The sequence below is a fragment of the Protomyctophum bolini genome (genome assembly GCF_963924005.1).
Source record: "Protomyctophum bolini genome assembly, chromosome: 6".
NCBI classification, from domain to species: domain Eukaryota; kingdom Metazoa; phylum Chordata; class Actinopteri; order Myctophiformes; family Myctophidae; genus Protomyctophum; species Protomyctophum bolini.
Window position 1 is genome coordinate 28,014,922 of NC_137867.1, and position 27,818 is coordinate 28,042,739.

General features: G+C 40.3%; 2 protein-coding genes across 6 annotated transcripts in view; one reads left to right on the forward strand and one right to left on the reverse strand.

The window, feature by feature from the left end:
* Nucleotides 1-401: 401 nt before the first annotated feature.
* Nucleotides 402-22,366, forward strand: adam28 (ADAM metallopeptidase domain 28). 3 transcript variants are annotated; one of them, XM_080765473.1, is made up of 23 exons: nt 402-531; nt 786-967; nt 4,417-4,505; nt 4,698-4,774; nt 5,061-5,139; nt 5,347-5,423; nt 5,861-6,044; nt 6,374-6,436; nt 6,821-6,892; nt 7,686-7,855; nt 8,895-8,976; nt 10,299-10,432; nt 10,726-10,903; nt 11,665-11,754; nt 12,573-12,768; nt 13,699-13,804; nt 14,823-14,982; nt 15,665-15,745; nt 16,008-16,095; nt 16,347-16,446; nt 19,600-19,687; nt 20,795-20,890; nt 21,771-22,366. In XM_080765473.1, the coding sequence occupies exons 2-23, from the start codon at nt 910-912 to the stop codon at nt 21,801-21,803; spliced, it is 2,301 nt and encodes a 766-aa protein (XP_080621599.1). In that variant the 5' UTR covers nt 402-531; nt 786-909; the 3' UTR covers nt 21,804-22,366. The 3 variants fall into 3 exon arrangements, with proteins under 3 accessions (XP_080621599.1, XP_080621601.1, XP_080621600.1); XM_080765475.1 differs by having other exon boundaries at nt 403-531; nt 4,417-4,581; XM_080765474.1 differs by having other exon boundaries at nt 422-531; nt 803-967.
* A 1,487-nt stretch (nt 22,367-23,853) lies between these two features.
* Nucleotides 23,854-27,818, reverse strand: part of ppp3cca (protein phosphatase 3, catalytic subunit, gamma isozyme, a) — a 38,386-nt gene continuing 34,421 nt past the window's right edge. For all 3 annotated transcript variants that reach the window (XM_080766554.1, XM_080766553.1, XM_080766552.1), the window contains one exon: nt 23,854-27,644. In XM_080766554.1, coding sequence (XP_080622680.1) covers nt 27,484-27,644 — 161 coding nt within the window. In that variant the 3' untranslated portion in view covers nt 23,854-27,483. The remainder of the gene's footprint in view (nt 27,645-27,818) is intronic.

Consider the following 27,818-nt stretch of genomic DNA (forward strand, 5'->3'; position numbering starts at 1 on the left):
ACACACACACACACACACACACACACACACTCCTAGTACATTATTCCACCGAATAGCCACTGATCCACCCAGGACCAGAGAAAGCTACGACAGTACTGGATCGCTAGATGGGTCAAGACAGGACACAGCACACATTTCACCCCATGTCCTGAAATGTCCTGGCCCGGCCACTGACAGGGCCTGTACATTGGCCTGATTGTCTTCTGACTAGACTTTCTCTGTGCTTTGGGCTGTAGTCCAAGCATGCACTCAGTGGGTGAGTGAGGTAGGGAGGGGAGGATGAGAGAATGAGCAAGCATCAAAACTGCTGAGGATGAGGCCGAGTTCTTTTTGACATGGATCGGGAATTGTCAGAGCCCGTTCTAAATCTGTGCGACAATAGTGTGACCAGTGACCGAGGTGTTGTGTGAAACTCCTGAATGAGTAAAGAAACCGTGAGTCAAACTGCTGACTCATGGGTTTATTGCATAGCAGACAGGAAGAAGGAGAAGAAGGAGAAGTAAATACAAGACATTTCTTTTGAGTAACAAGGTAGGAACAGATTACTTGATATATTTAGCTGTAAAAATCCATAACTATCTGTTGCTTGCACTCTGTCCTCTTGCTACTCAAATTACACAATGTTTTAAACGGCTGTCTAAAAGTGCATTTTCTACAGTATAGCCACTGCCAAAGCTCTGGGCGGAAGCAAAATAAATACATAGCTGAATTAGCCTGTATCGGATAAATAGTGGGCGTGCTGCAGCCTGTCATGTGAAGTTGTATGCATACTCTTTGTCATTGAGGAAGTTGACTGTGACAGGCTGAGGACGACCAGCAAAGGTGTGGCCTTGCCCGGACGAAACTACAGGTAGACAGCCATACAGCCAAGGCTCAGACACTCTCTTACAGTCAGTCTGCACTCTGACAATGACACGTACGCTCCTATTGTGGATCCCAATGCTAGTAACCTTACTCAAGCCTTCAGGTAAGTCACTGGATACTCTTTGGCTACACTCAACACAATGACTAATTCATAACTAAACAGTTTACAGGTAGCCATGTTCTCTGCGGTTTCTTTAGTGCAACCATGTTCACATGCGTTTATGTTATTTTATATGGATTGGCTGGAAAGAGACATTTAGGGAGAAAAGGACCATGTTAAGCTATTATTATTATTATTATTATTATTATGATTATGTTATTATTATTATTTTTCTTAATTTAATCCAACCAATTACAATAATGACAACACAAACATATAACACATGACATGACAGGTCAAAATACAAATGAGAATAAATGTGACATACAGTACATTCATATTTCCATTATAGAGTATACCTCTAATATAAATTATACTGTGCTGGTGGTACGTGGTGATGATGATGATGATTATTATTTCCTGTCTGTGTAAAATATGACAAGAGGAGGAAATCAGTTAATGTGACTCAAGGGACTATTCACACTGCTAAAAACCAAAGTATGTGGAATTCTGTTGCAGGCAGACGTTAACACTAAATCTTTTTAAAGTTTTGTGATTGCCCAATGTGCCTGACATGAGACAAATGACGGTGATAAATGAAGGTGAGAGAAGGCAGATCATGTGCATGTTGAACATGGCATGTTCAACATGCACATGATCTGCCTTCTCTCACCTTGTCAGTGTCATTATAGTATACACAGCTGGTTGTCCCAATTAAGGAATCATAAAAATATTGTCAGTACACTGATTATTCCTTCCGTAATTGTGGTAACCCATGAAATTGTAAGTCATTCTTGGCAGGAAAGTCTCAAAGGTTAAAGTGAAATGCAGATAGGCCTATATATGCTTTGTTATGAGAGGGGTTCATGGGTAACATATAGCTCTTCCCTCTTAATTGCCCCTGTGGTTTGGGGGTTTCATTTACACTTTACATATTTAGTTAATGGTCTTATTCAGTCCAGTCCAAATATGCACTAATATGCAGTGAAACTACCGTAAGTGTGAACAGTAGCAGCTTAGGACTCAGACACTTTAACAGGACACATGACCGAACAAGGGATATTTCCACCATTCCTATTGGGCTGTAATAAAAAAAGAAACTTTGCTGCATTCCGAAGCACGCATGCATCTACTCTTGAAGCTGAACTTTGAAACATAACAAAGCCACACCTCCTCCTATTTGCAGTATAGTACAGTAGTAGGTTCCACCATGTACCAGGCAGAAAGGTGAGCTATAGGGGGCTAGCAAAACATCCAGTACATTTCCACGGCATTGCCACAGTCATTAATGTACACAGAGATGATTTTGCAAACGTTTAGGTTTCATAACATCATGTGAAGATGTCACAATTTCGAACCGATCCTAATGTGGTTTCTGAAGACATCCAAGCACACAGATTACCACCCACGGTTACAAAATGTAGAGGAATTCTAGCCCATAAACCTCCCCTGGAGGGAAATTCAGGCATAATAGCACCAAATGCAGAGTGAAACATATCGGAGGTACAGGAAGGTATGAGTAAAGCTGAACCAATCATTATGGTGCCCTTAATTGCATTACATCCTGAAATCAATGTGACAAAAAAGTGTGCAGGACAACTTGCAACAAGCAAGTCATCTCATGTACTACCTCCCCTCTAAATGTTTAAGATGCAAATGTCCCTGACACAACAAGGCATCCAACTGTGTTGCAAAAAGACAAAGAGCAGTTTGACTACATCAGCAGCGTGGAGTAACACTGAAGAATTATTTCAAAGGTTATTTCCTGTCACGCCAAAAAGAACTGTAGGCAGTTTTGGCACAGAAATGGATCGTGCATTACTTGTTAGTCTAGATATAATTATTCACTGATATGAATCCTGCTCATATTCAGAGACATGGAAATTTGCTACTTCCGTTTGTAGGGCAACATTTATAGCCTGTAACTGCTTATCTTGAAGCTGATAAAAAGCAGTCACAATGCAACACAAATCCCTGTGTTCCTTAAACTGTAGATAGATCATTTATTTCTAATAAAACATCAAATAAAAACTGTCCATAACTAAGCTTCATTCACATCTGTGTTGTTGGTGTACACACAGTGCACTGCAATGTGTTATGGATTGCTGGGCATGGACAATGGAAAAGGACGTAATTATAGGCGTGGTTGCCTCAGGGTTTGTGGGGCACCCAGGTGAAAAGCCCCAGAGGTACATAGTTTACCAGGATTTTTTTTGCCTAAAGAATGGTGTTAACATTATGGGAAAGGTTGAAGGTCAAATGTACATGAAGAGGAGATTTACAAAATAACATATCCATGAATGATTCCCACATTCATTTAGCCTGTTAAAAATCTATTGAATATGATGAATATGGATAAGATAAGGTACACAGGCTGACACAGTTAGAACATGCAAACTGTGGTAACTTCATAGAAAGAGTAATCGGCGTAGAGTTATTTACAATCAGTCCTGTACATACAATGTCTCTGTTAGGAGCTGTCAAGACCCCAGGGGGTCACGGGACAGTTCTAATCTTGATGAAATCTGCAATCCAACAGCTGTGTGTTCAGGGAGCTTCCTGCTCTGTTCTCTAGCCTACAATGTATTTGTGATTGAATCAGTTAGACCTGTTAATAATATATTACATTCTACCTTTGTGACATTATGTGTTAAATAAGGTTCTGCATACTTTATAATATAGTATTGATATTTAGTTAGTCCTATTGATATAAACCGTATAGTCACTGTGCCACATGAGCTACATGCCAGATGTCCCGCCTACCTCTTACAGGCAGATCCGGTGAAAGCAACAATCTGATTGGCTCCCATAGAGAGGAGGCAGTCTGTTTGAATCCGGAGGGGGGACTTTGTGAATATATGGCAATGTTTGGGACCACTGTTTGTGTTCACATAGATTGGCTACTATGATGTGACTCCATCTGGGGGCACGGGGCCTTCAGCCCGTGCCTCTGCCTTGTTGTACTGAGTGAATCCTGACAATAAAGCTGGATTCGTAAGACTGCAACCTGCCTGCCTACCTCCGTTCCTTCTCACTCATTCAACCATCGCTGCTACAAGACAAGGGTCATTTGACACAAAATATACATCAGGATACTGTCTATTAAAATTCTAAGGACTCCTGTAACATTGTCTAATTGCCTTGTCTTGTCTGTATATGTGTTAAAGGCAGTGCAACAAATAAAGTAATGCATAACAGTGTTCAATCTTGAATTGTGGAAATTAATCTTAAAATGTGGATATGACATCTTGTCTGTAGCCTAAACCTTATAATAACATAATAATAATAATAATAATAATAATAATAATAATAATAATAATAATAATAATAATAATAATAATAATAATATAAGACCACTATGGTCATGATGACTTTGTGGCTTCAGGTGATAGCATTCTTTCTTAACAAATTCCTCTCTTCTCTGCATATGTGTCTTCATTATCTCCCTACAGTTAGTATTGTTCCTGAGCTTGAGGGGGTTACAAACTATGAGTTGGTTCGTCCAATCAGACTGCACACAGTGCAAAGGAGAGATGCAGAGGTAAAATAAAAGATGTCACACAGTAAAGCAGTCATGCTTTGCCTCAATAATACCACTGTCCGCCTGTCTGGTTGAGGTTGGTTGCCTGGATTTCTGTCTAGCTTTCTAGACTAAACTTCCTGACCAATTTATTTTAATGCTGAATCAGCATTGCTGATCTTGTAATAGTTACTTGTTATGTTTCCCCCTCAGTCCTCCAGGCCAGAAAATATGAAATATGCCATGAACGTGGACGGCAAAGACATTGAGATGCATCTGGAGAAAAATAGGTAAATCACAACTCTACTGTAGTTTGTGTAATCCTTTCTACTGTGCATGTCTGTCTGTCTGTCTGTCTGTCTGGCACAAAAACCCACATCCTACACATTATGTCAGGCTAGTTCTTCTCACATATAACTGTTTCAAAGGAAAGGCGTCACACTCACAGCTCGTAGCCACAATTAAATAAATATAGGTTAAATCAAATGTCAACTTCTTAAGAATTTTCTTTAGAACTTAGATTACAGACTGGCATGACGTGACCATTCTGTCCATTTCTGTTTTTCTAATTCTCAGACAATTACTTGGTGAAGACTACAGTGAAACGTATTACCAGAAAGACAACATACCAGTCACCACAACTCCTACTGACATTGTAAGTGGCCTGGTACTTCCAAGGACATTAAAAAGCCACTATAGTCTTGCCATACAGTAAAACAAATCTAAAAGTTTACTCTCTATGAGATAGAATGGAACCTTAAATGTCCATGATGGTAGAAGTATGGATTGTTCCAAGTGAGAGACCTGTCCAATCAAATGAATCCATAAAAGGATATCATTCACTAATCATGTTCTCTTTTAGGATCACTGCTACTATCATGGCAAGATTGTGAACGATAGTGAATCAACAGTCAGCATCAGCACCTGTGATGGACTCAGGTGGGTCCCCACACATACAGCATATTTCTCTACAACGTGCAACATACACCTTATTTTAAATAATAGATAATACAATTCAGTTCAATTCATTATTGCTTATTATGTCTCATAGTCACATAGGTGAGGACGGACGGACATTGCTGTTCCACTCAAAAAAGGCACAAGCGCTACAACTTCACTTGTTAAGGACCCCGTGAACCTCCATCTGAAAATATGTTGTGTCAGGGACCCCCATACAAGATTTGTGTAGTTAAAATGCTTTAAAAAACATAACACAAAATAGGCCTACAAGCTCACAGCGTGTCATGATGGGACGTGTTGTAAGCTAGATGGTTACTAGGGTTAAATTGGTTAAAGTGATGTGGATAGCATATTATATTTTTTTGCTGAGGAACCCCTGGAATCCCCTCAATGCTATACAATATCTTATATTTCAGGGGCTACTTCAAAACAGCAGCGCAACGCTACCTGATTGAGCCGTTGTCTGGCGAGGACACGGGAGACCATGCGGTAATGAAATATGATGACCAAAGCTCCAAGCCCATGGTGTGTGGTGTCACCAACACCAGCTGGAGTGACGAGTTTGAGCCCCCGACAGGCCGCAGCCGCTCACGATTCGGGGTAAAAACTTCAGCGCTACTTTACATAATTACATCCTTATTTAAATGTATTTGTGTATTTATTTAATTGACTTTTATTTAATGAATTTATCTGTTTCTTGTTTATTTACATTTTTAACTAATTAGTGTATTTACTTACAGTAATATACAATATAGTCTAACTTTATAGGTATTGTTTTAATTCTTTACTTTGAATTGAATTGAATGAATCTCAAAATTGTATTATATTATTACTATAATTACTACTAGTACTATAGTAGTATCATTAATGCCTGATATCACAGGACTATTAAAACATGACTTTTCCTGTTGTATTTGTTCTTCTGCTAGGGTCCCTCTATGATCCAGAAGCAGAAATACATTGAGCTCTACCTAGTTGCTGATAACCGTGAGGTAAGAGAAGAAGCTTCATGTTACCAACCCACGCTATCAGCATGGGCCAGGCTGTATGGCATGATTGTTATCAGTCCTGAGTCAGACAGAGATGCAAATTATAATTTTTTATCCTGTTTGCCACACCAGATGGATGGGGTTTAGCAACACATTGTTTCATGTGCCAGTTTAAAAAACTGACTCTGATTGCATAATCTTGTAGAAACTCATTGCGCATCCTGTGGCAAACCACAGGATGCGCAACCTCCTAGCCTTAATAAGTAGACCAGCTATCAGCTAAATCATAAATGTCTAAAGAATCAAACAGTTGGCCGGTGACGGCGGTGAGTAAGACATATGAAACAGGACATGAGCTCACTCTAACATATTGACTTTATGTTGCAGTACAATAAGCTACAGCGAGATGAAGCAGAACTCCGAAAGAGGATATTTGAAATAGTCAACTTTGTCAATATGGTGAGTTCATAAATAAAAAAAACACTGGGAATTTTTTCACAGAGCACAATCATACCCTGTACAGTAGTAGGACACGTTGTAACCCGCAAACTAATGTACGTCACTCAGAATGCTTTTGAGGAACCAGCTTTTTAGATTCGATTTGATATGAATGTGACTACACATTTCCAACAAACCTTGTAGTGTTTTTCGCATTTAGTTTGATGTTGTAGTCAGTAAAAAGTCAAGGATAGTTTGAGTAATAATGAGTATTTTTGTGTTGCATCCATTTCATAGCCATAGTTCTACCAAAGGTTGTACTAATCTAGGTCTGAGAACTCACTGTATAAAAAGGTTTGCAAAGTTTGTGAGAGCACAGGTGAGGCAAAAGTAGTAAGGGTGCAGAATGTGTATTATTATTAACTTTCAAAGGTCAAAGTAAACATTGGGTCCTAGACAGTGTGAAATTACAGTAGACAAAATGCATTAATGTTATCTTATGTACAGAAATGATTTTTTTTAAAGAAAGAAAAAAATATATATAATTTGATCTATCTCTCTCTGATGAACTCTGACTGGGTGATGGCCAGCAGTGGTGGCAAATATTGTGCCTTTTACTCCTCTACAATTATTTGACAACTTTAGTTACTAGTTACTTTATGTTTAGATTATTATCACAAAACATACATTAACCAATTCAGCCCTATATATTTCGGCATTTACACAGTATGATTATCTGCATTGCCGTATTGATACCTTTACTGATGTAAAAGATGTGAGTACTTTTTTCTCCCACCACTGGTGATGGCTGCAGGTGTACAAACCTCTGAACACGTTCATCGCCCTGGTGGGCCTGGAGGTGTGGTCTAGCAGGGACCAGATCAACGTTGTGCCCCCTTCTGGAGCCACGCTGGATGCTTTCAACAACTGGAGGAACAGCGATCTGGTGAAGAGGAAGAAGCATGACAACGCACATCTCATCAGGTCGGCCTAGTTTGAATATGACATTTCTCATGGATCCCATAAATTGTGGATGTAGACGACTCTCAACCTGTGGGCCGGGGGCCACCAGAAATTCCTCTGGCCATATCAAATTATTGGCTTTGTAAATGCGACAAAAACAGAAACATCTCCATGAATTCAAGGATTCATGTTGTGTATAATTGATAGAAACAATTTAAACAAGTCATTTTTTAGGATGAAATACTCCTTAAAGTGATAGTTCCATTGATCCAAGCCCAGAAACAAATCGATTGATTGATCATTAAAATAAACTTGCTCTGAATGCAGTTCAGTTGAAGGATAATTCAATCGCATTACAATACATGGGAGGCGGTGGGCATACAGACATTGGCAGGAGGTTGAACCTGTGAGCTTTCAGCTTCAGAGCAGTCTTTGCAGCTGATTGATTGATATCTTTATTGATCATGTAACCTACATCTGACCCAGCATAGTCAAAAGGACAATGCGAAAAAGCTTACAGCTTGTTTCCATTGCAATCCTTATTGTGTTGCAGTGCAAAGTCTCAGTGCAACACAAGCAGGACATGAACAATCAGGACATAAAAGGACATATTATGGGTATATATAACACTTTTGTTACATGGTATAATTATGGTCAAATGTACATGAAAAGGTATTATATTAATATTTCATCAACCAATAGAGGGTATGCGCATGCATAAAGTGAATGGCAGATCGAGTGGCAAATCGAGTGGCAAAGTGAGTGACAAAGTGAATTTAATGTTGTTTAAAGTAATTGAATTCTGTTTGGATGTATGGGCTGTCAAGGCCAGAAAGTCGTTTTTTGTCACTCAGTAGGCATTCCCGCATAACTTCCGGTTATGATGATGATGTCACGTGCATACCCTCTATACCAATGAAATCTGTGTTGGATATTTTATATATTATATTATATAGTATTATGCAAATTACTCCCTTATAGCGTACAGACCCTTGAGGCATTGAGGTATTTAGTACTTTCTACCAACAGTGGATAATATGTGTTTTCCATGTTCTTCCAGTGGTATTGACTTTGATGGACCAACAGTTGGACTTGCTTTTATTGGAACGCTCTGCTCAGGTCACTCATCAGGGATAATACAGGTACGTAAGAAACTCTAGGAAAACAGCAACAATTGTTACCGATATTTGAGTGATGTTACTTTGTCAGATATTGTGATATATTGTTTATTGATTTAATTGTGATTAGCTGTTCAGAAACAAATTAGATTACCTACTTAGATAAACTGTATGCTCTCTATAAACATCTTGACCATATTTAACCACAGTGGCATTGTAAATGAATTAATCTTCTCGCTCCAATAGCAATTCACTTGCCCATTGTCAACCTTGCTGTACATGGAATGTGTTAACTTCTTGGTAAACCTAAAATTAGTGTTAAAAAGAAAATCTAATAATGATCACAGCGTCTAAAGAGTTTGTATGGTCGAGTGTACAAAGTAGAGAATTTATGTTGATAGACTGGGGTTTGTACAATGTCTTCAGTTGCAACATTTGAAGTTTTAGAAATATTGTATGGTTAATTTAAGCTAAATCAGCATGCATCCTCAATGTGTTGTAATAAGAAGTATATATTAGTGATGGTGAGAAAATTCAAGACAGAAATGCAAGTCTACAGAAGTTCTACAGATGACAGGACAGATATAGAGCGTCGCAGTCCTGCCCCTACCAGGGACCAGGGACCAGGAAATGATTCCCCGTTCATTTTAAAAAAGTATTTATTTAAAGACCTTTTAAGCCTCATACAAAGGCAACTCGAGTTGTGACAAATCATGACAACAATTTTTCGGACCGAACAAATAATTAGAAAGAAGAAGAAAACGGCAGGTTACAACACTTTTTTTGTTGTTTTTCTTCTTTGTAATTATTTGTTCGGCCCAAAATGTTGTGTTTGTTGTCATGATTTGTCACAACTCCAGTTGGCTTTTTCCGTGGCGTAATAGTCTTTAAATAAATACTTTTTGAAATGTCTATGGGAAAATTTTATGAGGAATTCACTTCTGATCCTAGCGTCGCCATGAAAGGGGGCAGGACTGCGACGCTCTATAACTGAGCTGCCATGGCCCATGTCCACGGTCCACCCAAGCCTCCACCTGGTTCAATGCTCAATGTATCATTGGTGCTGCTGGTTCTATTTTCAGTCTGAACCCACAGGGGGACATATGTATCACACAGGCCTAGTTTATGAAAAATAACATACCACCAAACATTAATATATTGTCTTTTATAAACTGCCAATGTATGTTAACTGTGATTCCAACTAAAAAGTCATTATCACCTTCTGTGTCAACAACAATACCATTTTGTGGGCATACAAGATGAATCACAGTTTGTTTCTAATATCAGTTAGTTAAACTAGTTTTTGGCATGTAAGTCATTGACTAATGATTGGTTACTTTTTTCAGGACCACAACTCCAGGGCCATCGCCATAGGGGCGACGCTGGCCCATGAGATGGGCCATAACTTGGGTATGAACCATGACGACTCCAGTGGCTGTGCTTGTTCCGGAGACACTTGCATTATGGCGGCAGCACTGAGGTACTGTAGTAGGGAGAAACAAGACAAACGGCTCCATTTACATGATCTATGGCGAAAGGAGGAGCAAGGACTTCATCTCAAATGTTGCTAGTTAAATGGCATGGCAGATAGTAGTTACTTTCTTTTTTAGCAAGCACTTGGACCTACGTTTTTGCATAAGTAGAACACTGGCTCTTCCATGGTGCAGGGAATCAGATGCACCAAAGATCAGATTTTCTAAGCATTTACGAGACATTATAAACATTGTGACAACTTTGACAAATAACAAGAGCAGGGTTTTATCTTTTTCTTAGCTATGACATTCCTAGGTCCTTCAGTAGTTGTAGCAGTGCCAACTATGAGAAGTTTCTGAATTCACGGACCCCTGAGTGTGTTCTGGACAAGCCGGACTACAAAGAAGTTGTGGCTCCTCCGCGATGTGGGAATGGATTTCTGGAGACGGGAGAGGAGTGTGACTGTGGCACTCTGGAGGTAAACAGCTAATCTGAGCATTTAGGCATTCATTACTGTAGCTCCCAGCATGTTGTTTAAGATGTCTGTCTGCTCAGTCTTAACCATTTCTCGTGCCCAGAGGCCTCCTGGAAACGGCTATAAAGAATTCCTGACATGCACAAACACATCTCCACTATAACAAGCCTCTATACTGTATCTACTCTACAACATCACACACTGCAACTCAAACCTCCTGGTGTGAAGTTTGCAGGGTTAAATCACAATTATTAATTTGAAAATAAAGTTAAATTCAATGTAATTTAATTATTGATGCTGAATAAGAGGGAACATTAAGAATACAAGGGCCCTCAGCTGGGGCTATTCCCAAATGTAATCAAATGTGATCAGATGCATGCATTCCAGCCAGTCTGCCAGATACTCGCTGCAGCTGTTCAGACCTGTTACTGGAGTGATGACATTCCATTACAGTACCACAAGGACTTGGAACATACAATATATTTCTCTACTTAGCATTTGGAATATAAAACTGCAGCATCAATTTGGAAAGTGCAGTAGTTTTCTCCTAAATCTGAACAGTATCAAGAAATATTACTGGAATTGTTCAAGTAATTGACTTCAAGTTAAAATTATAGTTCACTTACAGAGGAGCATATTAGACAAGGGCATTAATGACTTGGGGACATGGTTTGTTATAGGAGATAACAGACTTGGTTATGTTCCACATTGTAGCATTATGAAAATAGCAAACTAATTATTGTTTTGGTTGTTCGTTCACTCAGGAGTGCAGTGACCCATGCTGCAATGCCACCAGCTGCACACTGACTGCAGGTTCACAGTGCGCTGTGGGAGAGTGCTGTGAAGACTGCAAGGTGAGAAATGCATAATATCTCTCTACTGGCCATATTAACACGGTGGCTAATTTGCTTCTGCGTTAGGGTGGGCATCAACACCCTCAAGCATCATGGCATAAGATGGTCCTTGTCCACCATGACCTTTTTAACCCTTTTTTAACACTGCTTTGACAACACTGTCCTCTAGTGGCGCTATTGTGTATTACACACTCAGGCCCCTTTTCCACCGGTTGGTTCCCAGTGGGAACCGGTTCAGTTCTTTTTGGTTTTTAGTCCATGAGCCAGAGCTCCAAAATTGAAACATTAATTATGAATTCAGTGGGCAAAACCATACCTATATTAGATTGTTATCACCATTAAATGTCCCCAATTGAGTACTTACACGAAGACAATGATTTATTGTATTACAAATTTTACATTTTTAAATATGCAAATGAGGCATTATGTAGGAAAATATGCAAAATAATCAAAAATATGAAAAAGCTACTACTGTGGAAGGGTTATCATGTATTAATTTACTTGTATTGATCCTATAAACAATTTAATATAGGGTATAGTTTGCCCACCAATTTTGGAGCTCTGGCTCATGGACTAAAAACCAAAAAGAACTGAACCGGTTCCCATTGGGAACCAACCGGTGGAAAAGGGGTCATAGTGTATAGAGTGAAGTTCAGTGAACAAAACGCTGAACGCTCTTAATGGAATGTATTTTTTTAATGACCAGAGTAGGCCTAGAGTCAAATTCATCACGAGGTTTAGTGTGATTTCTTTGGGGCATCATTTATGTAAAGAAGAGTAAAGACTTATCCCCGGCGTGGCTCCCAAACTTTCCTCAGATCCTAACCACGAGCAGCGAGTGTCGTAAGAAGCAGGATGACTGTGACCTGGCGGAGTACTGTAATGGAAGAGATGCTGACTGCCCTGAGGATGTCTTCGCTGTGAACGGCCTACCATGCGACGGCGGAATAGGCTACTGCCACAATGGCCAATGTCCACAGAGAGCTGACCAGTGTACCAGGATGTATGGGCCAGGTACGTATTCTCCTAGAGCTGGATACCTGCACAGATGAGCTCCTCGAATGTCTTCAAAGATTGTATTTTTTAGTACTTCGCCCCGGAATTTCGAAAAGTGAAGACGGCTCGCCCCAAGCCGTGGATAGCTTGCCCCCAAAGCGTGGATATCTCACCACACAGCACGGATATCTCGCCCCATGTTTATTTCATGTTTAATCTTATTTCTCATATTAGAACATTTAGAATCAATGTTGTTTGTCAAAGGAGAACATTTAGAACCAGTTTGCTGTTGTTGTTGGTCTAATGAAAATTATGCATGGATAATGAATGGCTCATGCTCATCCCCCTCCATTGTTCTGGAAATTCCATTCTGGAAAGGTATTCCATTCCTCCATTGTTACTGAAATTAGTTGTTGTTGTTGTTGTTGTTGTACTATTCTGCTATGTCTGCCTAAAAGTACAGTACTTGAAATTCGGCTCGTATTCTAGTATTCGGCTAACCTATGGCCATGACACGTAATAAATCAGTTATTTTCTACAAGTGACATACAAAAATTAGGCTAAATACAGCTGAGACACTGCAGACTAGAGCACTGCGTTTCCCAAACTCACGAGTAGGCTATATCCCTTTATTTTTTGTTTTTTAATAAATAAATTCAAAATAAATAAATTCCGTAAATTTGAAAACTAATGTTTCACAAGAATTAAAATATGCAATCTACAACCTCACAACGCAGTGTGAAGCAACGTGTTGTGAGCTTGTAGATCTGCTATCTTCACTAGTTTGGGTCCCGGGCAAATGTCTAATTTCTCTTTTGGGTCTCGAGCTTAGGAACCACTTGAAAGACAGCTGCTGTGGTTGTTTAGGATGGCATTGCCCTCTACTTCTTGTCTCGGCACAGCACAGCACTAAAGTAATGTTCTTCTCCTTGTTCTTCCTGACCACAGCTGCTATAGAGGGCAGTCGTCAGACGTGCTACAACGCCAACACCAGAGGTACCTACTATGCCTACTGCAGACGGACCGCAGACACATATATCCCCTGTCAGCCACAGTGAGTACCACCAACATGGCATGCTGTTAGAAAAGGGTATATTGGCAGTGGTTCTCAAACTTTTCAGGCCTTGTGAGGCGTTGGGAAATTGTAGATTGTCTATTTTCTTTCTTTTGTTATATTTGACAATTTGTTTGGTATAATTTATTGATTTGACACAGTAATGGTCTATTATTCTTTTGTTTTATTTTAGAGGTATTAAAATGTCCTACAATTGTCACTTTAGACATTACATACTGTACACTTATGTTTATACCGTTTACTGTTTAATAAGTTTATACTGTTTACCGTTGAGTGAGAAAGCAATATTGCACAATGCACATTAAGCAAATCGGTCCAGAGTTGACCCAGTTTGAGAACCACTGATTCAGAGAACCTTCAGTAGCTCCTCAAAATCATCAAGACCAGTAACTGTGATTGATAATTACGATTACAGTACATAGAAATAACTTTCTTCATACATGGAGTAGAGTAGACCTCAAACCTTTTCAAAAGCGTTTGTGGTCCACCCATCTGACCACTTGCTGTGTTAAAGGGATAGTTCAGATTTCTTTAACTTAAGCTGTATGAAATACTTGGCATTAAGTTCTGCTCTGATTTTGGTCAATATTAAGTAGTTCCGGTCATTTTGTGGGGGGCACTGGGGCCACGCAGTAAAAGTAAATTAATTCACACAACTAACGTCATTTGTATTGTTGACCTATTTCTAAAATATTAGCGCAACGTGTGTGTGTGTGTGTGTGTGTGTGTGTGTGTGTGTGTGTGTGCGTGTGTTATATTACCATTAACATATGAGTGCTTTGACAATTATTTGGGGGCCCACCTGCAATATCGTCGCCCCGGCCCACTTCGTCACCCCGGCCCACAGGTTGAGAACCTTTGGTGTAGAGTCTACACCAGAGCTAGGTCTACACTGTAGACCTAGCTAAGTGTAGCCTCGGTCCCAGCCTTACTCATATGTGAAGAGAAAAGCTCAGTGTGAATGCACTGACAAACCCCCTCCCCTTTTTCTTTGTAGAGATGTAATGTGCGGGAAGCTCTTCTGCTCCAAGGGCAATGATAATCCAAACTACGGCCGCATGGTTCGATTTGGTGAATGCAAGGCAGCTTTCTTCAATGAATACTCCAGCACTGACATTGGACAAGTGGACACTGGGAGCAAATGTGGAGATGGAAAGGTAACAGGATCACTTAGTTTCTTTGAGAGAAAAGCATCCTGGACTGAGGTCACAGGATTACACTTTCCGGGTGTGTCCGGCTGTTTGTGTCGATTAAATTGTCAGTGGAAAATGTTAACCTTTTTCTCCATTCACCAATCACATCGGACATGTCAGGTGGGAATTTCTTTAACCGATCACACTGCATTGGGCAGGTCAGGTTTCAGTCAAATAAACGAGTCCAATCAACAATCACACCACAACTAAAGAATGGGGTCATTTATAAACTTGGAGGTTTGGCAATCAATTGGCATTTGGCCCCTTCCTGTCTTAAAGCCCCCTCCAACCCCACCCACACCACCATACACACCATATCTTCCTTACCAAACAATTCCTACCTGAAAGCTCTTTATAGTGTGCATTACATTCACCCATTCATGTGCACATTCACACACCGACAGGAGAGGAAATCATGCTGCAAGTAACTAATCTGTTCATCAGAAGCTGTTAGGGGTTCAGTGTCTTGCTCAAGGACACTTCGACAGAGCCAGGGATCGAACTGAGAACCTTCCGTTTCCCAAGCAGCACTTTTGCCTACTGAGTCACTGCTGCCGCAAATGCTGAAAATGTAACTGGCTTGCAGCAAAATACAAACACATACATAACTAACCAGTCCAATACGTCATTTTTTCATCACTTCAAGGTATGCAGCAGTAATGAGTGTGTGGACCTTCAGACAGCATACAGAGCTATCAATTGCTCCGCCAAATGCCCAGGCCATGCTGTAAGTATACCTACAGTCTGACGACAATAACATTCTCACTTTAAAGTATTTAAATTACACAGGAATTTGAGGTCACCGATGAGAAATACACTGAGCACTATATAACGATAACTATAGCTATATCATCCACTGTATTTGTTGTAGTTGTTATTTTATTTTTAAGTGGTTTAACGTCATTACCATGTACCCATCCTTGCTGATAGTGGAATTTTTACTTTGCTCTCACACACTTATAATACACTATACACTTTTTGTTGCTCAGGTGTGTAATCACAAGAACCAGTGTCAGTGTGAGGCTGGCTGGTTGTCTCCTAACTGTGATTCAAAGGGTGGAAGCTATGTGATCAGAAGTAAGACCTACTTTCTTCACTCAAAAAGAATAGATGCTTATCTAGTTCAACAACTACTCTTGAATATATCCCTGCTATCTCTTTGGGCACCAAGTCCTCAATTTGTTCAAGGAAAGCTGCATAGTGGCAATTAGTTGAAAACTGTTAAATACTCAGTACTGTATTGTAGCAGCCTCCAGGTGCTTAAGTATGAAAACATAAATTAATAATTGTATGTACCTGACTGTAATGCATGGTCCTTGTTTGTGCAGACAGCATCATCGGTGGTGTTGTTGCACTGTTGCTTCTGGGTGCCATTGGCACAGTTGCAGGGATCCTATTGAAACGAAGACAATGTCCAGTGTTACCAATGTAAGTGAAAGTATCAGCCAGTAGGCTCACTCACTCACTGTACTGTCTGAAAGATACTGTGTTAGGCTAAATGAGTTGACTAGTGGCACCATACCAAATTGTCCCAAAGTACTTTAGCAAATAACTAAACTAACCTATTGAAAGCTATTCTGGTACATCAAACTATACATTTTAAGATTTAGCTAGGCATACCCCTTTATCATTGGTGCCATGTCATTCCGACCTCCCAATATTCTGACCTCCCATAATTCCGAAAAATGCAAATAATTAAGAACTCCCATAGGTCCAACATCCAGTTTTCTCGACCATATTAAACCATAATCCCGAAATGCCATTGTTCCAGCCCTGTCCATATTAAACCCATAATCCCGAAATCCCATTGTTCCAACCGTGCCCATTATGAGCCTCGCGCACGTGGTCACCGTGGACAAACGCTCACTCACAGACCGCAGACGAATGCCGTTCCAACCATTATTCCGACTTCCCAATATTTCAGCCTCCCGTAATTCCGAAAAATGCAAATAATTAAAGGCCTATTCATAGTCTGGATTTTCGGTGGTGAGGTGACCACCGCTCCGGTGGTGAGCTGACCACCGGAGCTGAAATAACGTTGAGCGGTGGTGAGTAAAAACAGAGAGAAGGGCTGGAGTGGTGGCGGTGGTTTGCTCTTCACCGCGGCTCGTGACGTCATGTTGTAGTTCGGTGGTCACCTAACCACCGAAAATCCAGACTATGTATGAGCCTTAAGAACTCCCATAGGTCCGACATCCCGTTTTCTCGACCATAAACCCATAATCCCGAAATGCCATTGTTCCAGCCCTGTCCATGTTAAACCCATAATCCCGAAATCCCATTTTTCCGACCGTGTCCGTGTGCAACTATGAGCCTCGCACACGCGGTCACCGTGGACAAACGCTCACTCACAGACCGCAGACGAATGCCGTTTGGATAAGTGTTTGATTTGATTCTGCTGCTGTTTTAACATTTATGTCCAATACATAAATGCTATCCCTAGACTAAGTGTTTGACTTTATTATGCTGCATGTTTTTACATTTCTGTCCAGCAATAAATATCATGCGTTGGTGCCATAGACTGAGAGCGATGAGACGCACAGGGGCTGCTGCAGAGCAGAAATGCGCACGGAGTGGACCGAATACTATCCCTTTTAGACTAAATGTTTCACTGTATTCTATTCTGTTTTTCTGCAATAAATAAACTATTTATTCGTGCGTTGTTGCACGATCGCACGCCACCGAGGCACTTTCTTTTTCAATATGGGTTATAGCTTAAACATCATAACCTGTAGCCTATTAATTTAAACATGAACAGGTCGCTGTCGTGTCGACAGAAAATAGGCTACGAATCTACGATACTAGCCTACGTAGGCCTACTAATTGTGCTATCCTCGCATGGAGGGCACCATTCATGCTATCCCTTTTAGATTAAATGTTTCACTGCAGTGAGCATTTCTATTTGAACCAAACGTTGTTGTTTTGTTAAAATAAAGAGAAGACGGGGTCATGACTCATGGGGAGCAAACATATCGTGCACGGACATTCCCTTTTATTCTTCATTTGATAATCTTTAGGTCCAGCACCATATCTAAAAACTATTCCTTTATTTCCAATGGAAACAATTCTTGGGTTTTAAATGCTCTTAGCAGACCAACACATATACTTTTTTCGGCAAAATATTAATATAGTATTCTTCTAGACCAATCAGTGAACGGGGTGATAGCTCCAGAGTGAAAAGACTTGTCTGATAGTAAAAACAGAGAGATGGGTTTGTGTCCGCGGTGACAGCTGATCATCACCGCGACTGACGTAATGGTGTAGTTTTCCAACCCTTTAAAAACTACACCGCGGTGATAACCTATCACCAAAAACTGGAGTATGTATGAGCCTTTAGAGTCAACCCTCAACTACTACACTCTCCAGTTGGCGTGTCAGCAGTGATTGGCCAAGTCACTGCCCCTCCTCCAGGCTTCCAGCTCTTAGACTTAGAGTATATATGAATAGAGAAGGCACCCGGAGGAAACCCTGAGGCGAAATGGACATAGTGGCCAAATTTGTCATTGCAGCTTGATTGCAGGAAATCAGAGCTGGCCACACCACAGTGACCACCACGCCCAGGGCACCCCCCCGTGGACCCGCCCACTGTCCTTTCTCTCCTGCCAGAACTAACAGGAAGCTCTCTCTGCCTTGTGTGTTCTTGGGGGATAGCAGGCACTGAGAGGTCTCTAGGACTACTATAAATAATCCACCTCTTTGTTAAATAAAAACACACACACACCCCCCAACCATGCACCACACACGTGTTGGGTCAACGTTATACATTATATATACATACACACACACACATATATATATTATATATATATATATATATGTGTGTAAACTGCGGCTTTATACGTCTTACCTTTTACGAAGTTGTTCGTAGTTGGATCGTTTACGGCCGTTCTGTGACCGCGGAGAGCAAAGGTCCGTTTCTCAATGGATTGGGCGATTTTCTGGACGGAAATGTAAAAACATGCAGCATAATAAAGTCAAACACTTAGTCTAGGGATAGCATTTATGTATTGGACATAAATGTTAAAACAGCAGCAGAATAAAATCAAACACTTATCCAAACGGCATTCGTCTGCAGTCTGTGAGTGAGCGTTTGTCCACGGTGACCACGTGTGCGAGGCTCATAGTTGGACACGGACACGGTCGGAAAAATGGGATTTCGGGATTATGGGTTTAACATGGACAGGGCTGGAACAATGGCATTTCGGGATTATGGGTTTATGGTCGAGAAAACGGGATGTCGGACCTATGGGAGTTCTTAAGGCTCATACATAGTCTGGATTTTCGGTGGTTAGGTGACCACCGAACTACAACATGACGTCACGAGCCGCGGTGAAGAGCAAACCACCGCCACCACTCCAGCCCTTCTCTCTGTTTTTACTCACCACCGCTCAACGTTATTTCAGCTCCGGTGGTCAGCTCACCACCGGAGCGGTGGTCACCTCACCACCGAAAATCCAGACTATGAATAGGCCTTTAATTATTTGCATTTTTCGGAATTACGGGAGGTTGAAATATTGGGAAGTCGGAATAATGGTTGGACACCTTATCGTTAATGATAAATCCGTCTCTCACATCCAACAGTGTACACACAAAGCAACATGCGGTGGATAACCCAGGCTTTTACCAACACCAGAGGCCAGTCATCAGCCACAGCACTGCAGCAGCACAGGTAAGGTGACTTTCATAATCACACATCCTACTATAAATGCGCCACGTCTCCGTGTGTCTGCGTGCGTGTGTGTGTACGGTTGTAATGCACACAACTCGAAAACCGTTTTCCCCACCGACTTCACAATCGACACACGCGTTCCACACCCCCATAGGGAGTGCAGTGCCCGGTATCCACAGTTCTCCAGAACCACCACAAAAGGCTCTGCTCAGGCTCTGCCAGTGGGCCTAATCACCTGTGCAATTCCCAGCCTCTGCCTCAGCCAATTGATTGCCATGGCAACCCCACACCTGCAAATTGATTACTTAACCAGTACACTTTTCAGTCAGTTTGCACCCTTCAGGCACAGGCACACAGACAGAGGCAGACAGACAGATACAGAGATCTCCATATACAGTATGGGCACAAAAGGGACACAGACAGATAAAACAGGTTCTATGACAAGTTGACAACGGGTATTATTAGGTTCCCAAGTTGCATCGTTCTCAAGTAGGCCGGTGGCCGACGGGACGTACAGGTCTAGTCACAGTCTAATGTGAACTCAAGTTAAATGTGTTATTTGCTGTGGTTCTCAAACATTTTAGCTCAAAACCCAAAAGAGAAATTTTAGCCAAACTAGTGAAAATAACCGATCGATGTGTACTTAAATACAAAATAGCCAATCTACATGCTATTTTCACTACTTCTTGAGTTTTCTTATTTAATTTATGCACTTTATTAGATTTATTTCGTTTTTAAATGTACCGTACCAAATTCTTTTAAAAATGTTCTTCTTTTGCAATAGTAAAGAACATGTCAAACTAAATACCGATATTTACACAAAAAATGGTTCTCTAGTCTTCTGACCCTACTTCCTACAGCATCCTCAGTGCATGTGCATTCAGTGATGATATGTGGTATACAGCATCCTCAGTGCATGTGCATTCAGTGATATGTGGTATACAGCATCCTCAGTGCATGTGCATTCAGTGATGATATGTGGTATACAGCATCCTCAGTGCATGTGCATTCAGTGATATGTGGTATAGAGCATCCTCAGTGCATGTGCATTCAGTATCCTCAGTGCATGTGCATTTAGTGATGACATGGCCTGTTATGAAATTTCAGAGCAATCTACATAAACCTAAAGGGCCCCCGCCCCCACCCCCTCCAGCAGGGAACAGGCCCAAGCCTCCTGCCCAGAACTACATGGCTGCACGTCAGGTAAACAGTGACACAGATTTATCAGTGGTGGACAAAGTTCTCAGCTCCAGTACTTGAGTCAAAGTATACATAGATACTCCTGGTCAAATAATACTCGGCTACAAGTATAAGTTGCTCAGACAAATGTATACTTGAGTTAAAATACTGGAGTTTATGCTTTTAAAACCAAATACTTTTTTGTTTATTTTTTGTATCGATGCATTGCTGTTTTGAAATGTAGACATTTTCCCCCAAATTGCCTTAGATCGGCTATTTTCTCTTTGAAATACTAGAAATGTAGTGGATTCAAAAGTAGTATTCAAACATGCAGTACTCAAGTAAATGTGCCTCGTTACTGTTCACTACTGAGTAACAGATTTTAGACTGACATACAGTACCTTCATGGAATTTAGCCGATGTTCTTATCCATGGCAACAGCGACAGTAGAAGGGGCTTCTGCTCGTAGTTCAACATCACAAGCAATCGGCAGTAGGGAACAAGGGTTGGCGCCCAGGATGCCAATAAGCAAACTGTGATCTTTGGATGGAGTGCAATCAGAATAAATGAGACAAGTGCAGAGATTTAGGTTTAGATAAATTAAGAGTACTTAATCACTGTATTACACATTTTACACTCAGTATTTAGTAATATATAACCTGAGTTACTACACATACTGTACGTATTACGTATACACACAGTATATTTCCCCAGCAGTGTCAGAGTGTAGGGCAAAATGTTGTCATTCTCCTGTTGAAGGTAGGGGAAAAGATAATGAGTTATCTCACTCCATTGTCAGAAAGGTTTCGTTATTTTGTTTGACACAATGCAATCTAATTTAAGATGGAAGCTTCAATCAACGATCCGGTTGTCAGATAGTTTAAACGTTTTCTTTTCTCTATAGGCTCTGAGACCGGTACCTCCACCAAAAGTATGATATCCAGTGGGAAACGAAGGGTAAATAAAGCTCTCAGCCTTATCCAACAGAAGCCTGCAGGCTAGCCAGAGAATGAAAAAGTTGAAACTTTTAATCACAATCAAGATTCCTGGGACATTTTCTCTTCATTCATGTCTAAAGCCTAATTTATGCTACGAAGTATGAATTGGGCGTGAAGTTCTGAGGAGTGCTTGTTTGTACCAATGATATGCAGACTGCAGGATGGGCAAACTAGAAAGGCTGGGCTTTACATTGTTACATGTGAGCCATGCACAGAGTTCTGCTTATTATGGGGCATCAAAAATGCCCTTTTTGGTACTGTAAGGTCATGAGTTTTGCTGGAAAAACTCTAGTCCTGAATATGAGCCATTTTTTGTATACTTTTTTATGTATTTATATTGCCATGCTACAGAATATTGCACTTGGACGAAATTGCATTTGCAAATGATACTTTGTCACAAATAACATTTCAATACTTTCCTATGATATGCGCCTAATCCTACAGACTCCTGTAATGCAAGCAGCATCTATCTCACACTGCAAGGAATAAATGCTCCAAAGTCTTTGCAATCGTCTCTCGGTTGGAAACCTCCTATGACAAAAACTGTTACTTTTCAGGATTCAAATAAAGAAAATAGCAAAGTAGCAGATCTACAATTGTAGTAACAATACATACTGTACAAAGCAGCAATATAGGTTTCACTGTTGAAATGATGCCGTCTTTTTTGTATTTTATTTTTTATATTGTTGTCATTTGCTTGAATTGTGTAAAGAATGGCCATACGTTGTCAGCAGGGCCAGATTTATTATTTGGCTAAAGTGGGCTACTTTGAAATGATTGCAATCCAATTCAAGTGATATTTATGTTTAGTTATTGTATATTTAGTTTTATTATGGTTAAAACATTGAGATCTTCTGCTCTGCTACATACATGTCTGTGCACTGCAGACAGTGCCTGTGTTGTGGTAGCTGTGGAAAGCCTTATCCAGTCTAAAGCCCACCATGCAGAGCGAATATTCCGTCTGACTCTCTTTTGGGGGGCAGGGTACCTCAGAATTAAACCAAAATACCCTGATTAGCAACCTATATAAAAGTTCTCAACTCTCTCAACAAGTTTAACTGAGGACCCCTTAAACCAGGCAATTCATCCCCAACTACTCTAGTGGTCCTGGCCATTGCCTAAGTAGATGATTAGCAGTTATGAATTCATGAAATAAGGCAGGTTGCAAAACACACAGAACACTGAATCAAATGTCTCCCCAACAGCACAAATTTATCAAAAATCATACGAATGCGTTATTAAAGCAATAAAAGAAAGTTTGATGCTTTACTAAATTTGCTCAAAAATATCCTTCAAACTTGAGCGACAAGTGAAACCCCAAAAGAGGGAAAAACAACATTTTGTTTTGTTTTATTTTATTATTTTCAAGTGATACATCTACGAAGAGAAAGTTTTCATGGCCTTGCATGTCCCTTTTTACAGCTATTCAGAAGATTTAGTAAATGAAAGATGTTCTTTACATTCTGCAAGATATGTATAGAACCTGACAAGAAATCATTATAGTGTTTGCTCACCCAATCAAGCCTTAGTTTTTGACTTACTTTGAACATCATTTCTATTAAATGTAAACCCCAAAACTAAAGAAAATGTCCCATGTTACCCGTCAATAGTCAGTGAGCTTGGAAATGGTATAGCATAAGGATACAAAAAATATTTCATCATCCAAATCTCTCCATGTGCTTGAATGAGACGTTGGACTTGGCTTCATGTCATACCGCACACGCACGCGCACACACACACACACACACACACACACACACACACACACACACACACACACACACACACACACACACACACACACACACACACACACACACACACACACACACACACACACACACACACGTCTTGACAGGTGTGGCCAAGGTGACATGGCACATGAGCTCAAATGCCTTTATAAAAAAGGGTAAATTCACAAGTGAATAGCAAATCTTAAAGCTTTTTTGTGTTTGTTTTCCTTTCTCAAAAGACAGAAGCAGACTTACAGACAGGTGTATCAAAGCACCAATTAAAAGTTGGTTGTATTTCCAAGTGAAAAATAACAATCATGTCTTAAAGGGTGTGGGAGTGTGGTCATTCAGAGTGGATGTTGTTCAGAACAGAACAGAACAGAAAAGAAAGAAAGAGAAAAATACCAGTAATGTATACGCAGTGATTGCTTAATGTCTCCAGTCTCGGTTTGATCACCCGTGTTACTAAATGAGTCAGCTGTGCCGAAAATGATTACAGTACTGTTTGGGGTTTTAATAGACAGCTGCTTGTACCATTTCATAACACCTCCATGGTGAATGACTCAGTCCATCCATATCTGGGTAATAATCAGGGTTATCAAATTGGTATTGCTGCTTGACAGCACCCATTTTGCTGAATTTCTAATAAATTTAGAAGCAATCCCCCATATTTTCACGTATGTGCAGTCATTATCAGAATCAAGAAAATAAAAACCCACAGCGCAATAGATGGTAGATGGTGACACTGCTGTAACGAAAAAAGGAAGCAACCCCGAAGCACACCCCTTGTTTAGTGTTTGACAAGTGACAATCAACTTCAAATCTTTGCTTGGGTGGAAACCTTGTACTATGTCCAAAATTGCTGTAGTTTGTGTCTAAATAATGTAGTTATTTAGTCACAGGCTCTTAATTTCATTTATAAAACCCACAGAAAGACTTTAAAAAACGTTTTTTTTTACCTGGCGTTGCCATTTTGGGTAAATTTTAAATGTTTTTCAAAAATAGCAGATCAGTCAATTTTTGCTACAGTTGAGACACTGCCATACTCTGAGGTATAAAATAGGGCAATAATCTAAAAAACAGACAGAATAAGACGAAATATGGAGAAACAAGGTTTCTGCCCAACAGCAACGATATCAAACCAAGTGCCAAAACGTAATGTTAAATACAATGAAATTACAAATTATACCATAGTAATAATGCAAATATATTTCAGTCCAATAGCAGCAGTAGTTAATCTGCATTAAGGGGGGAAATGACAATTTTTGTCCAAGAGGACTGTTGGTTGGGATGTTAGGCCATAATGTCCATGTGCAGTACTCAACCCCAAGATCAAGCCGTTGAGAAAATCACAACCAAGTGATTTTTGACCAGAGTTCTTGGAATAGGACATAAAGTATATCTGGCTGCTGTGCCATCAAATTACCACAGATACTGTATTAACTAGGGCTGCACAATACATTTATCTCTAAGCCATTTAAGCCCATATATCTATACACCATGTCTCTGTACGTGTGTACATCTGTAATCCATGTAACTCGAGAACTGTTCTGGGCATGAAAGATGGGCTACTCTGACACAGGTACAACGGGTATTGCATAGCCGGGTGGGTCATGGATCTCCAACTTCAATCGTCTAGTAATTCATAATTACAGTACTGGATCATCAGCAATTTTATATATATATATATATATATATATATGAAAGAAATAAAGAAACGCTATAGACTATAGAGGAAAGATCTCTGTCAAGTCTAATCCAACGCTTCACCGCCGATGAAGGAGATCTCAGTGGTCTTTTCAGTGGTTTATAACACATTGCTCTCTTCGCAAACATATGAATGGTTCTAGGTTGCCAAGCAACGGATACAACTGGAAATGAACCGGAAGTGAAAATCTCACCTGCCGTCCGCCTCCACATTATCAGATTTAGAAAAGTGTCTTTTTCTTTAACATCCGGTCCGCGTCTCGGGTCCCAAGGGGCCTTCAAAATAAGGGTTTCACTGAAAAACACTGGTGGTTTTCGAAGAATTAATGAATGAATACCTGGCAGTGAATGTGTTTTTAAACATACTGTAAGATGCAAATGTGCAATAACCCACCATCACCCTCAGACGGACACATACGTTTTCCATTCTAAACAATAAATGTGCAGCCCTAGTATTAACAGCACACTACAGCTACTAAATAGCAAGTACCAATGATGTTATGTCCCATCATTACAGCAGTTCAAAAGTTGTCAATCTAAGAAATGACAATGGGTGCAAATGTAAATGGACATTTTGCTTACAATGTTCTATGGAAGAGGTTCCCAAACCTTTCATATCAAGGACCCCCAAAATGACTAATTAGTCTGCGGAACCCCATTTGAAAGGATATGCCAGGGACGCCCATAAGAGAAGACTTTTACAACTCTAAGAGATTATCAACCAGTTTCATTTGAAGGACGCCCAGTTTGACATGCATTGGTCTACGGACCCCCATTTAATGACATTACTCTCTCTGGGACCCCCAATTTCAAACTCATAAGGGTCCATTTGGTTACAAACTATTATTTAGCTGGGGACCCCCTGGAACTCCCTCAAGGACCCCACTTTGGGAACCACTGTTCTATGGGAATGAGGGGCGGGGGCACTGATCAAAAACAGCACTCAGTGACTTTTCCCCCGGACGAGTTATAAATAAAACGATGACATAAAATTATTTGTGAAACTTTCTTGGGAGGTATAAAATAATCATTTCCAATACTTTTCTGAAATAATCTACTTCCCTTATATGTTGTTCCCCATTCAAAACATTTACATACTGTATATCTTTCAAATGACACACACACACACACACACACACACACACACACACACACACACAGTATAACCTTCCAAAAATCATCAGATCTCCTGACAAAAAGCATGCAAGATCTGAATGCCCCTTGAGGCAATGTTATTGGTACTTCCTATATACTTAGTTGACCAGAGTCCCACAGGGGTCCAAACAAGGCCCTGTTTATTTCCCTCTACACCACATCTTAAGACAAAAATAGCCGATACACAAGCTTACAACGTGTCACATAGCAATATGTTGCAAGCTTGTATATCTGCTATTTTCCCAGAATGTTCAATCTAGAATAGAGACACTAGGATTCCTGTGGTCAAAGCCTATATCATAATGTTCATCCCAGAATAGAGACACTATACTCATGTAGTTCATATTTGGTCCCTTACCAAGCACATAGAAGACAATAGAAATCCTAAAGCGTGATTTATACTTTAACTTTATACGATGGCGTTGCGTGCCAAAGATAGCAGAACTACAAGGTCACGATGCTTCACGTTGTGAGATTATAGGACTGTTATTTTTGCCATGCGACATCATAAGTCGGAGAATAAATTGCTTAATTAAGGGTATGTCTAAAGCACTGTATGATTAAATCAACTAAAATTAACAAAATATTCTTCCTTTGTCTCAATCCTTGACATTTATCTATAATTTATAGCTTCAGTGTACATAATACATTTGAATGATTGTGAAATGTATTCATTGTTTTCATTCAATACTTTGTAGCTATCACATACAATATATCTAATATAATCCATTTAATAAATAAAACGTTTTTGTTTTGTTTTTCTCGTTTTTTTCCTCCCTGCTCTCCTGTAACACCTTTGTCATTTTCCAGCAGGAAACACAGTTTCCTTGTTTTGTGCTGTGTTTTCTTTTTGAGGGGTCCAGTTTCTTTGCCTTTCCGAATGTAGGCGAACAGAAGACAGACAAAGAGATAGAAGGATTGACGAGTGAAAAGATATTCAGAGCCTGGGTAGGATGGGGGTTGAGTAGAAGTGGGGTGTGTGCATGTGCGTGCGTACATGCTACTGTACGTGTGTTCAGCACGCTTATCCATTGGTGCCATTCTTGTTGGGAGTGTTGGCGTTGATTGTGTTGCCGTCAGGCTGCTTTCCGTCCTTGCGGGGAGGCATTCTCTCATTTATCCTATCCAGGCCGCGTGCCTCCTCAAAGTTACGGATCTTCCTTGTGGGAGAGAATCCTTGGATGGCTGCAAGGCAGAAGAAATGTGGTGATGAAATGAGGAGCAACTGACAACAGTGTTGCTTCGTCAACATGGCTATTCCTTTTCATTATTAATGCACTGGCAACAAACATACGTTTACAACGTAAAAGTCTCAGTGCTAATTTAACACAGGGAGTGCAAAGAGTTAACTGAACACTG